Consider the following 12,573-nt stretch of genomic DNA (forward strand, 5'->3'; position numbering starts at 1 on the left):
TGGTCTTCCTCTGGATCATTTTATTGCCAACCTGGCGGAGAACACCTGTTTTGCTAATCTTTCATCGCCCATTCTGTTTAAGTGACCATAAAGCCTGAGATTAGCTCTGCTAACACATTCCTGGATGCTGACAATGTCAAGTTCTTTCCTAATATCCTTGCTTTTAATATGATATTGCCATTGATACAATCTGTTCATGCCTCTAATCTTTCTCAGGACTCTCATATCTGTGGTCTCTGGTCCAGTGTTTTACTTCTGACCCAGCTATCAGATCCATAAGTTAAAAATGGTTTGAACACTGTCTTGTGTACAGCTAATTTAGTGTTCCGAATAATTTCTCTCTTATTCCATATGAATTTATTCAATTGACTTCCTACCATACCAGTTTTCTTGATTCTGTTGTCTATTTCCATATTTAATTTACTAACTTCACTAAAAATCGTGCCTAAGCAGCTGAAACGTTTTACTTGTTTAACAAGTTCAGTGTTCACAACGCAATTGACATTTTCAACGGTTCTGCCTATTTTCATTCTCTTTGTCTTTTTATTGCTGACCTTCATACCATATCTATTACAACAGTTATTCAATTTAGTCAGGGAATCTTGCAGACTTGTAGCAGATTTGTTTAGAAGTATAACATCATTTGCATAAAGCAAAGAGCAAACATTAATATCTCCAATTTTGATATGAGGTCCAATACCACTTTCTTTCATAATATGATCATATAGATAATGAATAAAAGAGGGGATAATGTACATCCTTGTCTCACACCAGATTTAACATTAAACCATCTTCCTGTACTTCCTTCAATCCTAACTGCATTTACAACTCAAATAAAGACTAAGTATTGCTTGATATAATGTCCCATTGACACCACATAACTCTAGCGTATTGAATAGCTTCTTTCTTGGCACTTTGTCATATGCCTTTTCCATATCGACAAAACTTAAATACAGATCTTTGTTATATTTCCACGATTTCTCGACTATTTGTCGTAGCGTGAAGATCTGATCCTGACAGCCTCTATTTGGCCTGAATCCAGCTTGTTCTTCACCAAGCTTTTCTTGCACAATTCTTCTCAACCGTTTCATAAGTATACTAGCATAAATCTTACCAGGAGCACTCAGTAGGGAAATACCTCTATTCTAGGGAAATAAAATCAGTTTTATTTTGCTTTTTATATATGGGTACTATGAGAGCTCTACTCCAATGATCTGGAATTCATTCCTCTGTCCAGGCCTTCTGAACTATGCAGTGCAGCAAATGTAAGATTTTTATACCACCATACTTAAGCATTTCTGGTCAAATATCATCTACTCCTGCTGCCTTTCCACATTTCAAGCCTTTGATGCCTATTTCTACTTCAAGTATGGATATGTATTCCTGACTGTATGCCTGTTGAGTGTTTTTTACCACTATGCTATCACTGCTTGTTTCATTTAGCAATTTTTCGAAGTAATTACTTCATACTTCAAGGATATCTTTTTCTCCTGTTTTCATGACACCTTTATAATCTCTAATTTCTTTTACAGCATTCTTTCCTCCATTTCTGAGCTTCTTCAACAACCTCCAGAATATTTTGCCACCTTCTTGATATTTATTTTCTTTGTCCTTGCCAAAGTACTCCCATGACTTTTCTTTAGCTAGTTTTACACAGTGTTTAGCTTTCTTACATTTGTCTCTATATTCTCTAAGAGCAAAAGCTCACTTATTTGCCAGGAACTTTTGATATGCCTTCTTCTTTTCCTTCACTGCCTCTTTTACTTCTTGTGTCCACCATGGAGTTCTGATTTTTCTATCCTTGCAAACAACCTCACCATATGCCTCTCTGGCTGAATCAATCAGTGTTTTCTTTAAGGTTTGCCACTGAATCTCCAAGGTTTGGTTGCTGTTCTCAAACTCTTTCATTTTTTCTTCAATAAGCTTTGTGTATTTTAGTCTACAGTTCCCATCTGAGGGCTGCTCAACTTTCATTCGCTTTAAAACTTTCTTACACGTTATTCTTTTCAATATGAAATTCAATTTTATCCTACTCAAGACTAAATAGTGATCACTCCCAATTTCAAATCCTCTGTACACTCTAGTGTCCTGCACCAGGGAGAAAACATCACTATCAACAATAACACAGTCAATGAGACTTTTCTTATTCCTTGCTTCTTCTCTCCATGTGAATTTGTGCACATTTTTATGTTGGAACGTGGTGTTAGTAATAACCAGTCCATGTCCTGAGCAGAAATCCAACAGGTATTTGCCATTATTATTAGCTTTGCTCTTTTCTCCAAATTTTCCTAAAATATTTTTGTATGTCTCATAATCACTTCCTACTCTGCTATTTAGATCTCCAACAAGGACCAACTTTTCCTTTTTCATTGTGTCAGTAGCTTTCTCTAGAGCCTCAAAAAATTCTCCCATTTCTACCTGAGCAGAGTCTTCAGTGGGACCATAGGCACAAATAAGTCTCATTGTCCAGTTCCCCATTCTGATATTTGTCCATATCACTCTATTTGAGACTGCTTGCCATTCAAGAAGATCAGCCTCGTATTTAGTGTTGAATACTACGGCTACTCCTTCTTTTCCTTGATTGTCATTGCCTGAATATAACATTTTGTATTTATTATTCAGAAAGATCTCACCAGTTTTGGTCTTTTTTGTTTCAGTGATCCCTATTATGTCGATCTGGTACTTATCTAATTCCTCAGGTAGCTCCATTTCTTTACCATTCAGGCTTCTTATGTTGATAGTACCGATCTTCAACTCTGGTGATGTTGAGTTGGGGGTGTGTTTTCAGATTTGTTCTAGTAGCTGACTTTTTGTTGTTTGCCCTGGCGAAAACAACGGGGGCATTGTTTAACTGGGCGACGCCACAGCCGGCATGAAATTTTGTCATGCTGTACCATTATTTTGTATTTTGGTTTAAGCCAATAAGAATACAATTTGGTCGGCTAATTCCCAAATTGCCAGCCCATCCTCGTTCGTTCAGTATCCAGGTAGATATCCAACAGGGTGCCCCACGAGAAGGTGAGGATTGGACATTAGGTCAGAAGCCCTGGTAGGTTCTCTGCATTCCTTTAAAGGCTATGTGGAGGTCTCTGTTTGGTTATACAGCTTTGACCTTTAAGCACCCCCCTACCCTTAAGCACCTCATATCTGGAAGTACTGAATTAAAAACAAATTTACCTAAGACTGAGCTAATTGCAACTTTGAGTCACCAGGAAAAATCGAATTGAAGTTGCGGCTGCCAAAATTTTGTTTTAATTAATTTTTTTGGTGGAATGGCTCTTTGGTTCAAAAAGGTTCCCGACCTCTACCTTAGGACAATTTTGACCTGTTCTGATTTCTGCTGTTTTGTTGATATAACTGTGCAGTTATATCAAAATGGCAGCCCTCACTTCTTGTAGCTTAACTGAAATATACTAAATTATTCATTTTATTCACTTTGGTACATTATATTTCACGTGCTAATAAGATGAAAATAAGGTTCCACAGATATCCCAACTTTTTTTTTTTAGTACACAAAAACGTAGACTTGAAAACAAAAATAATCAAAAACTTGTAAAACAAAGTTGTGGATGTGGACACATTGAATCAGTTTGAGAAGCATTTGGATGAGCATTGTATGCAATAGTGAGTACCTCCCACGATGAGTCTCTGACTCCATGGAGATCAAATGTTGATAATAATAATAATAATAAATTCTAACAGTTGTTAGAAATTTGTTAGTTCCTATCAGCTGTAAGCTGGAAATGATAGTTTTGTATATTGAAATAAGGAAAGTTTTTCATAGCTCCTAAAAGAGAGAAACATTTAAGTAACCCAGATTTCCCCCCCCCCAAAAAAAAAAAACTACATCCCATGTTTTACGACTATATAGACTTTCATTATCTTAAATATGAAAGGAAGCGTACCAGCTGAAATCCTTTTCTAAGGAACAAATTCAGTATTTGATATCTCAAACTGCTATGCAGTTCTGGGGAAGGTAGAAGATGAATTATAGAAATATTATAATGGAAGTAAATAAACATATCTTCAAAGATTAAAATCTTGTAGGGGGTAGTGAGATCATAGGTCGAGGGGAAAACACATGAGATACAACTGAATAAGCATTACTTTTGGTTTGGCATTAAAACTGTAAAACAAAGTTCAGTGTATACAAATGAATATCCAAAACTACTATCCTTTAGAAATTAAATGGGAGCAAAAACAAAAAGAGACCTAAAGATCCAAGATCTTATGCTTAAAATAATAATAAGAAGAATGAAAATTGTTAATATTACAGTTCAAAACTGCAAGAAGAATTTTTATTCCAAAGAATATTCGAAAATTATCAGAAAATTTAAATTATATAATGAAAAACTTAATTTTAATTTGTTTTACAAATAATTAGATTTTCATCTTACCTTCTATCAATCATCTGATAGCATCGTTTCAACCATCCGAAGCTAGGCATATTACTTCTCTGAGTTGCTCCATGTAAATATACTAAAATGTAATCTTCTGCAACAAGTTGGTCCAATGTGGTCAAAACATAACTGCAAGAATTAAAATCATAATTAAAATTATACTGCTTGTTTATATCTGAATATTAACAGCATCTAAAGGATGAGGGAGTGAATTCTTACACTTAGTAGAATGAATGAGAAAAAGAATTAAAGAACCATCAAGATTGAAAAACTCTCTCTTAATTTAAACCCACAATAACAGAAAAACATGAAATTACCCAAGAAATGTGCCATTTAAAATTGCTGTTATGACCTAAGATTTGTGCTATTAAAGTATAAAATAACTATATGATTGATGGTAATGCTACTCTGGTTTGAAATCAATGGTAGATTAGTATTGTGGTGAACCAAAAGTTAAATAAGCTGGGAACCATGCTTTAGAGGCTCAACAATATCTTTTATGTATTTAAGATATCAAGTAATTTTATATAAACTTGGTTTTTAATCCTATTTCCCAAGTGAGCAAACAGACAAGTAAGTCAAGTTTGCGCCTGCAAGCCTGAGGCAACTCATGGTAAAGGTGGATTAAGCTCTGATCACTTTCCTTAGTATTTTTCCCTTAATGTAAAGCACATCCCCTTGCGGAGATGTATCATGCTATGCATTAAAGGCAATGGTCACTACCCATACCGGTTTCGACCTTTATCGAGGTCTCGTCAGTGGGAGACAGACCTGACAATTCTAAGGTTGAAGTGATGCAGAGCTTATATGAATTTTACTTAAACAATAAAGGTCGAAACCGGTATGGGTAGTGACCATTGCCTTTAATGCATACCATTATACATATCCACAAGGGGATGTGCTTTACATTAAGGGAAAAATATTAAGGAAAGTGATCAGAGCTTAATCCACCTTTATGAGTTGCACTACCATGAATTGCCTCAGACTTGCACTACTTGCAGGCGCAAACTTGACTTACTTGATTGTTTGCTCACTTGGGAAAGAGGATTAAAAACCAAGTTTATATAAAATTACTTGGTATCTTGAATACATAATATACCCAAGTTAAAAAACTTTCCACATCTATCTCTCATCCTGAGATTTCATTTAATAAGTTCAAAGCACCTTGTGGCAACTTGTTTAGGTAAAATTCATATAAGCTCTGCATCACTTCAACCTTAGCATTGTCAGGTCCGGCTCCCACTGACGAGAACTCAATAAAGGTCGAAACCGGTATGGTAGTGACCATTGCCTTTAATGCATAGCATCATACATCTCCGTAAGGGGATGTGCTTTACATTAAGGGAAAATTACTAAGGAAAGTGATCAGAGCTTAATCCACCTGTACCACGAGTTGTCTCAAATTTGCACTACATGCAGGTGCAAACTTGACTTGTCTGTTTGCTCACTTGGGAAATAGGATTAAAAACCAAGTTTATATAAAATTACTTGGTATCTTGAATACATAATATATCCAAGTGAAAAAAACTTTCTACAAATATCTTTTATGTGCCACTCAGTATCCAAATACACAAGTTATATCACGATGAAATACCCTTCCTAAAGCCTTTACTCCCACAAAGTAAAATCTTTCCTAAATTTAGCTAAAATTTTCCTTTAAATTCAAGGTCAAAGAGTGTTGGATGTTCATAGCATCAGAAGGGTTCTCTGTTAAAAATATGCTATTTTACCACCAGCTGGTGACAGTAATCATGCTGTGCTTTCTTAGGAAGTATCTAATTATATTGATGTTCCCACTGGAACAGGTTAGGAGAATACTATCTTAGGTCCCTGGTGTGAGTTACTGAATGGGCAAAATGTCAGCAATGCATGGGAATCTTTGAAAAAATGCTTAAAGGAAGTGGTGTCTGATTGTATCCCTAATGTTCAAAGAATAAATAGGTTAGGAGTGAAATGGATGTACAATCTTATTAAGCAAGAGATCCACAAGAAGATGATGTGGAAAGATGATGAAAGTTTATTTTTCACTTGGTCAGAGTATAATAAAATTAGTTTAATCCTTTATTCAAGTGTGAGCAAACAAAGTTTGCACCTGAAAGTATCTTCAGGACTGGGGTAAGGTAACCAAGTGAAAAATAAACTTTCAACATCTTTCTCTAAATCCAGAGTAACTTATTAAAAAAAGGGTGGCACACCATTTGGCAACTCCTATAGGTAGAGATGACCAGCTAATGCTTCTGCCTGGTATCTCCACTTGGGCCTGGCTCCCACTGAAGAGACCTCAATAAAGGTCGAAACTAGTCTGGGTAGTGGCCCTTCTCTTAATGCATAACATTAGACATATCTGCAAGGAGATGTGTTTTGCATTATAGGAGATACTGAGATAGGCGTGCTGGTAGCTTGCTCCACCTTTGCAACGAGTTGCCCTGGTGTTGTACCACCTTACCCCAGTCCTGAAGGTACTTTCATGTGCAAACTTTGTTTGCTCACACTTGGATAAAGGATTAAACTAATTTTATTATGATGATGTGGAAAGAATATAGTGAGAGAAGTTTTGAAATATATAAAATTCAGGCCAGAAAAGTACTGAGTATTGTGCAGAAATCTAAACTGGAGTATGAAAAATAAAGATGCCAAGAAATTATATTCTTGGTTTAATCCTTTATCCAAGTGTAAGGATAAAGTGAAGTAACTTCAGAACTGAGCAATTCATATATATAGAGGCAAATGACTGCACATCATTTGCCTTTTAGTATCCCGTAATTCAAAGCACATATTCTTGTTCTCATCAGGTGGTATGGCTCCCACTAGTGAGAACTCAAAAAAAGGTCAAAACTGGTCTGGGTAGCAGTGACCTTTTCCATAATGCATAGCATTATACATGTCTGTAAGGATGCATGTTCTGCACTATGGAATACTAAGGCAAGTGATGTGAAGTCATTAGCCTCTACATACAAGATGCCCAGTCGTGAAGTTACTTCACGTGCCAACTTTGTTAGCTTACACTTGGATAAAGGATTAAACCAAGAATATAATTTCTTATCATCTTTAATTTATAGTATAATCAAATGAAAAAACTTTAAACATCTATCTCTAATTTGGAGTATGAAAAGAAATTGGCTATGCAAACTAAAGACAATCCAAAATGATTTTATCATTATGCCACAAACCAAAGAAAGAATTAATGTGGAAGAATAACTTTATTGAATGCAGATGGTACTCGAGTGTCAGAAGCTAATGAGATTGTTAAATTAATGAGTGCTCAACTTTAGTGAGATATATCAACCAGGTATATGTAACATGGTGCACAGTGCTACTGCTACATTGGATGAAGAGTTAGAGGTGCATGAAAATGAGGTTGAAGAGCTGTTGCATAACCTGGATAAGAATTTGTGAATAGGGACAGATGGAATATCAGTACATTTGCTAAAGGAATGTTCAGCCAAACTGGTTAGGCTTTTCACATGGCTATATAGCTTGAGTCTCAGCTCAGGAATGTATGATAGTCCCACTGTATAATGGTGGTGCAAAAACTGATGTGTCTAATTATCGACCTATCAGTATCTTTGGTAGTGAAGATTCTAGAGAAGCTGGTAAGAATTTGCATACAAAAATAGGTAGACAAACAAGCTATACTCTGCAGGGAGCAGCATGGGTTTACTAAGGAAAGGTCATGTTTTGGCATTTATTTTATAACAATGTTACAGCCGAGTTAGATAAAGGGAATGGATATACTATGATAATATTGGATGTTGCTAAGGCATATATGATAGAATACCACACAAAAGGCTGTTACATAAAAAAGAGAATATGGGACTGGAATATAAACTCTTGACTTGGATCAGTGATGCTTGACAGAAAGATATCAAAAAGTGGTATATGGTGGGCACGAATCTGCAAGATTTAAGGTGCCCAGTGTTATACCTCAGAGTTCAGTTCTTAGACCATTGTTGTTCAATCTATACATTAATGACATTAGGAAGGATCTGACAGTAGATGTGCAATTGTTTGCTGATGGTGTGAAGATAGGCAGAGCAATTAGGGATGCTACTGATATCTAGCACTTACAAAATGATTTGAATAGGCTGGAAATTTGGGGAAAAAAAATACCTGTCAGTTTAGTGTTAGTAAGTGTACACTTATGCACTTTGGCGTAATAAGATTTCCAGTGGCGTATTATATTATCAGGGTTATGCTACAAGTAACTGATGAGACTACAGATCTTGGCATAATGGTGGATTGGAATTTTAAGTTCAAAGGTCACCCAGCAAAATATACAAATACAACTCAGAGGTTAATTACAATGTTGAACCTTGACATGTAAGGATAAGGAAGTTATTTTACCTCTTTACAAAGCATTGATAAGACCACACCTGGATTATTGTGCATAGATTTGGTCTCCCAGGTTCCAAGGGAATAAAGAAGAGTTAGTTACAAAGATTATATTGGGATTATGGGATTTATATTATGAGGACAGATTGCAAGTATGTGGATTACAGACTGGTTAACAAGAGAAATGATAGATAGAGGTCTATGATATGATAGAGGTCTATAAACTTTTGAATGGATGTTATAGGATATTGTCTGATGAATTTTTTTGTTATATGGAATTTAGGGAGAGGACACATGGGCATCCATGGGAGTTAAGTTTGTTTGCAGTTAAGAAAGGGGTAAGAGATAGGATTTTCCTCTCATAAAGCAAGCAGTGAGTGAGTGGAATAGTTTCCCTTTAGGAGTAGTGAGCGCATCTAGTGTGAATGAATTTAAGAGAAGGTATGACAGCTTTGGCTGAGTGATTTATAGCCTCCCTCGATGAGTCCTTAACTCCCTGGAGGTCTCAGATAATAATAATATATGAAATAGTGTATACAATGCATTGATCAAGTAAAAGGCTTATGCGTTTGTAATTTATGTTGATTTATTGGATGGTATTAATTCACAACACAGAACAATAAGAAAATAATTAATATTTATTTTAACTTATTTGCTGGTATTATATCCAGCATCTTCAGAGCACAAAACCATTTATCACAGTACACAGACAGCAACAATTTGGTTAACAGTGCGATCTCAGTTTAAAAAAAAAATTGTAACAGACAACACAAGGAACTAAATTCCTAATTGGAGTTTATATATTAATTATATCTTAAAATAATAGTCTCCCAGATTTTTGGTAAATAGATAAAGCCATACTTGTTGAGTTTTAGAGAAACTTGCTGCTACTGATTCCAAAAGAAATCTGACTTCTCTATAAACTTTTGTTTTCTTCTATTTGATCCTTTGAACAGGGGTATCCATGGTATGGTCTGCTAGTACCAACTTGCCATAATGATAGTGCTGAATGTATTTTTATGTTCTCCAAGGAAGATGTCAACAGTTCTTCTCATCTGTCCATAGTAAGCCAGGTCACAAGTATACAGGGCACTTCATACACTCCTGGATGTGAAAAAGGAGAGAGCCTGTCCTTAGGTGAACTGATAGGAGTTGCCAAGTTGAGATATGGTTTAAATGTGGTGTGGAGCTGATATTTATTATGCACTCTAGATTTTTTTTTTTCCAGATGTGCCCTAAATGTAGGGGATGGTAACAGTTTTTGCAGTAGTCTTGCATATTACGCATTGAAGAGGATTTCCAGAGAGAATTGAATATTTTGTTTATTCTTTGGAGATTATAGACACTGGCTAAAAAAGTGTGACACAAGTGAGTTCAGTGGTAAGAGCACTGTCATTGGACCAAATAGCTCTGGCAATATGGTATCCTAAAAACACTAACTCACAGAGTTAGTGTTTTTAGGATACCATATTGCTGAACTGGATGATGGCATGATTGCTTGTGCAAACATCTCCCCTCTATGTACAGATTTTCTATAAACAGAAAAAGATAATGAACCATCAGGAAGGCATGTGACTAGTGTATCTAAAAAGGAAGACAGTCGTTAGATTCCTGTTCCCACTATTTGAATTATTCAAATTTACAGTACATGCTGGTGCATGGAAAGGGAAGACATACAAACAACTAGACATCTATGGACTTCCCCTTTAGCCAATTTCTATACAGAGCACTTAGAAAACCAAACAATGAATTCACAAACCAGTGGTTTGGCTGCACTATGCTGATGATATTGTTATAAAGCGTGTTTTTGTGTGTGGCCTTCTATTATTACAGTCGCAAATATCAATTCTATCGTCGCGTATGTCTCTATTTGAATAGATCAGCGTTATTGTTATGCGTTCCACATTAGTAATAATAAACGAAGCCTCACACCGCGTTTCTTCTATAATTTTCTTACTTAGCTTAACCTTTAGGGCCACCAGAAAATTATCCGTTCCCTGAGTTCGACATATTATCCTTATTACTCAAACAAATTTATTTTTTACTGTGCCAGCTTGAGCCTTAAAGTTAGGGATAGACACCACCTTTAGGTTAACTGTAGAATCTCAGGTGTTTCTAGCAATATAATTAATTTCCTAGAGACTTGGAATTTCTGGCATAATCTTATTCTTGTTTGCAGTCGTGCCCTTACTTTCACTTGGGGGTATTCCAGCACATTCACACGTACTCAGGTTCGATTCTTATGAAGGGTCAGAGTCAGTCAACATGATCAGATACACATAAATTTATTTAAAGAATCAAACATTTATTAAATCCAATTGAAAATACTACACAAATTAAATTGATTATCAAATTCTAAAGTAAAATCATTACCTCCCATTAATCAATTTCAGTATTCTACCTTAAAGTATCAGCAATTCTATGTCTCAATATATCAGTACATAATTCACTTGCGATTACAATTCAATTTTAACACTAGGTTCAGAGTATAAGCAAAATTTCAATAACTCAATGACTCAGAACATGTTACACTTAAAGTTTACAATTTACTTTATACATTAAATTCAGATTATCAGTAAAACTCAATACTTCATTAATTCAGTATACGATACACTTAAAATTACAATTCATTTTCTCATTAAGGCATTTTAACACACTCTTCGAATTCTCTCAGAACAATCATAACAGAATCTTTATCGGGTTGAAAGTTTCAAAAGTTCGTCTCAAGAAAACATAGTCATTTATATTCAGATCTAAACTTTTCACTCTTTCCTGTAATACAATCCTAAATTCCATTCTTTTAAATGTAAGTCACACTCAAAAGGGCTAGAATAAGTGAGAGTACTTATCTAATTCTTTGTCTTCGGTTCTTGCCGTCCTTCGTCCTTTGTTTTCGAATCTGGATTTCTCGATATCAATGCCACGTGGGTTACACGTGCTCGTTGAGCTGGACGCTATTCTTCTGCCTAGATTTTACGTAGTTGGACATTTTACTACGGCCTGCGATTTTATCTTGCCGACTCTACTACGATGACATACTGAACTCTGTCGAAAGTCAGCCCTCAAATATGAGAGCTGAGCCGCGAAGATTTCTCGAAGCACACGGAGAGAAAATTCAGGAACAAGAAAAAATGGAGGAGGGATTTCCTTCCGTGTTTCGGGTTATATACCATCTCCAAGAGCGCCACCTTTTCGCATTTGAAATTTTCCATTGTTTTACCCATTGGTCTCTGTTCGGGTGACTACACCGATTTACATACGGGACTTCTTGGTTCGGGGAATGTATGAGTCAGCGTGCTTTCTAAGATATAGTGCCCTCAGGTATTTCTCCGATCTTACTGCATTTAGGGCGATCTTTGCCCCATGTCGTCGCATTCGTTCTTTGCAATTTTTTTGTTAATAATTCCCCTCTTATTCTGCCCTTTTTTTTTGACCTATATTTATGCTATACACTCAGGTATCAGTTCCGAAATTCACAAATTCACAAAATTATTATACAGAAAGTAGTTACAAACAAAAAACACATTTTTTCTGCTAAAAGATATGTAATTTTGATTTTTTGTAAATTGTTAGATTCTGGAATGGTGACTTCCAGAATCTAACAATGGAAAGACAGTCATTAGCTTCCTGTTCCATTGTGAAATGGAACAGGAAGCTAATGACTGTCTGTCTTATAGATACACTAATCACCTTACAACCACTCCCACTCTTCTACCCATATATATTTATTTTATATTGGATCATTTTAACTTGGAGTAATGAGCTCTACATCATGACAGCAGAGAATGTAATTGTTAATGAAGTGCCAATGTTGTTTTCTGTAAGGAAAGTGATCATGTGG

At 35.7% G+C, this 12,573-nt stretch overlaps 1 protein-coding gene across 4 annotated transcripts in view; it reads right to left on the bottom strand.

Annotated features, from left to right (window-relative positions):
- Window positions 1-12,573, bottom strand: part of LOC150100307 (uncharacterized) — a 495,437-nt gene that overhangs the window by 81,913 nt on the left and 400,951 nt on the right. For all 4 annotated transcript variants that reach the window (XM_090402566.1, XM_090402565.1, XM_090402567.1 and 1 more), the window contains one exon: window positions 4,398-4,529. In XM_090402566.1, the coding sequence (XP_090258692.1) occupies window positions 4,398-4,529 (132 nt within the window). The remainder of the gene's footprint in view (window positions 1-4,397; window positions 4,530-12,573) is intronic.

Source organism: Typopeltis vanoorti, chromosome 13, assembly GCF_054136105.1.
Source record: "Typopeltis vanoorti isolate ZY-2024b chromosome 13, IOZ_Tvanoo_1.0, whole genome shotgun sequence".
Lineage (NCBI taxonomy): Eukaryota > Metazoa > Arthropoda > Arachnida > Uropygi > Thelyphonidae > Typopeltis > Typopeltis vanoorti.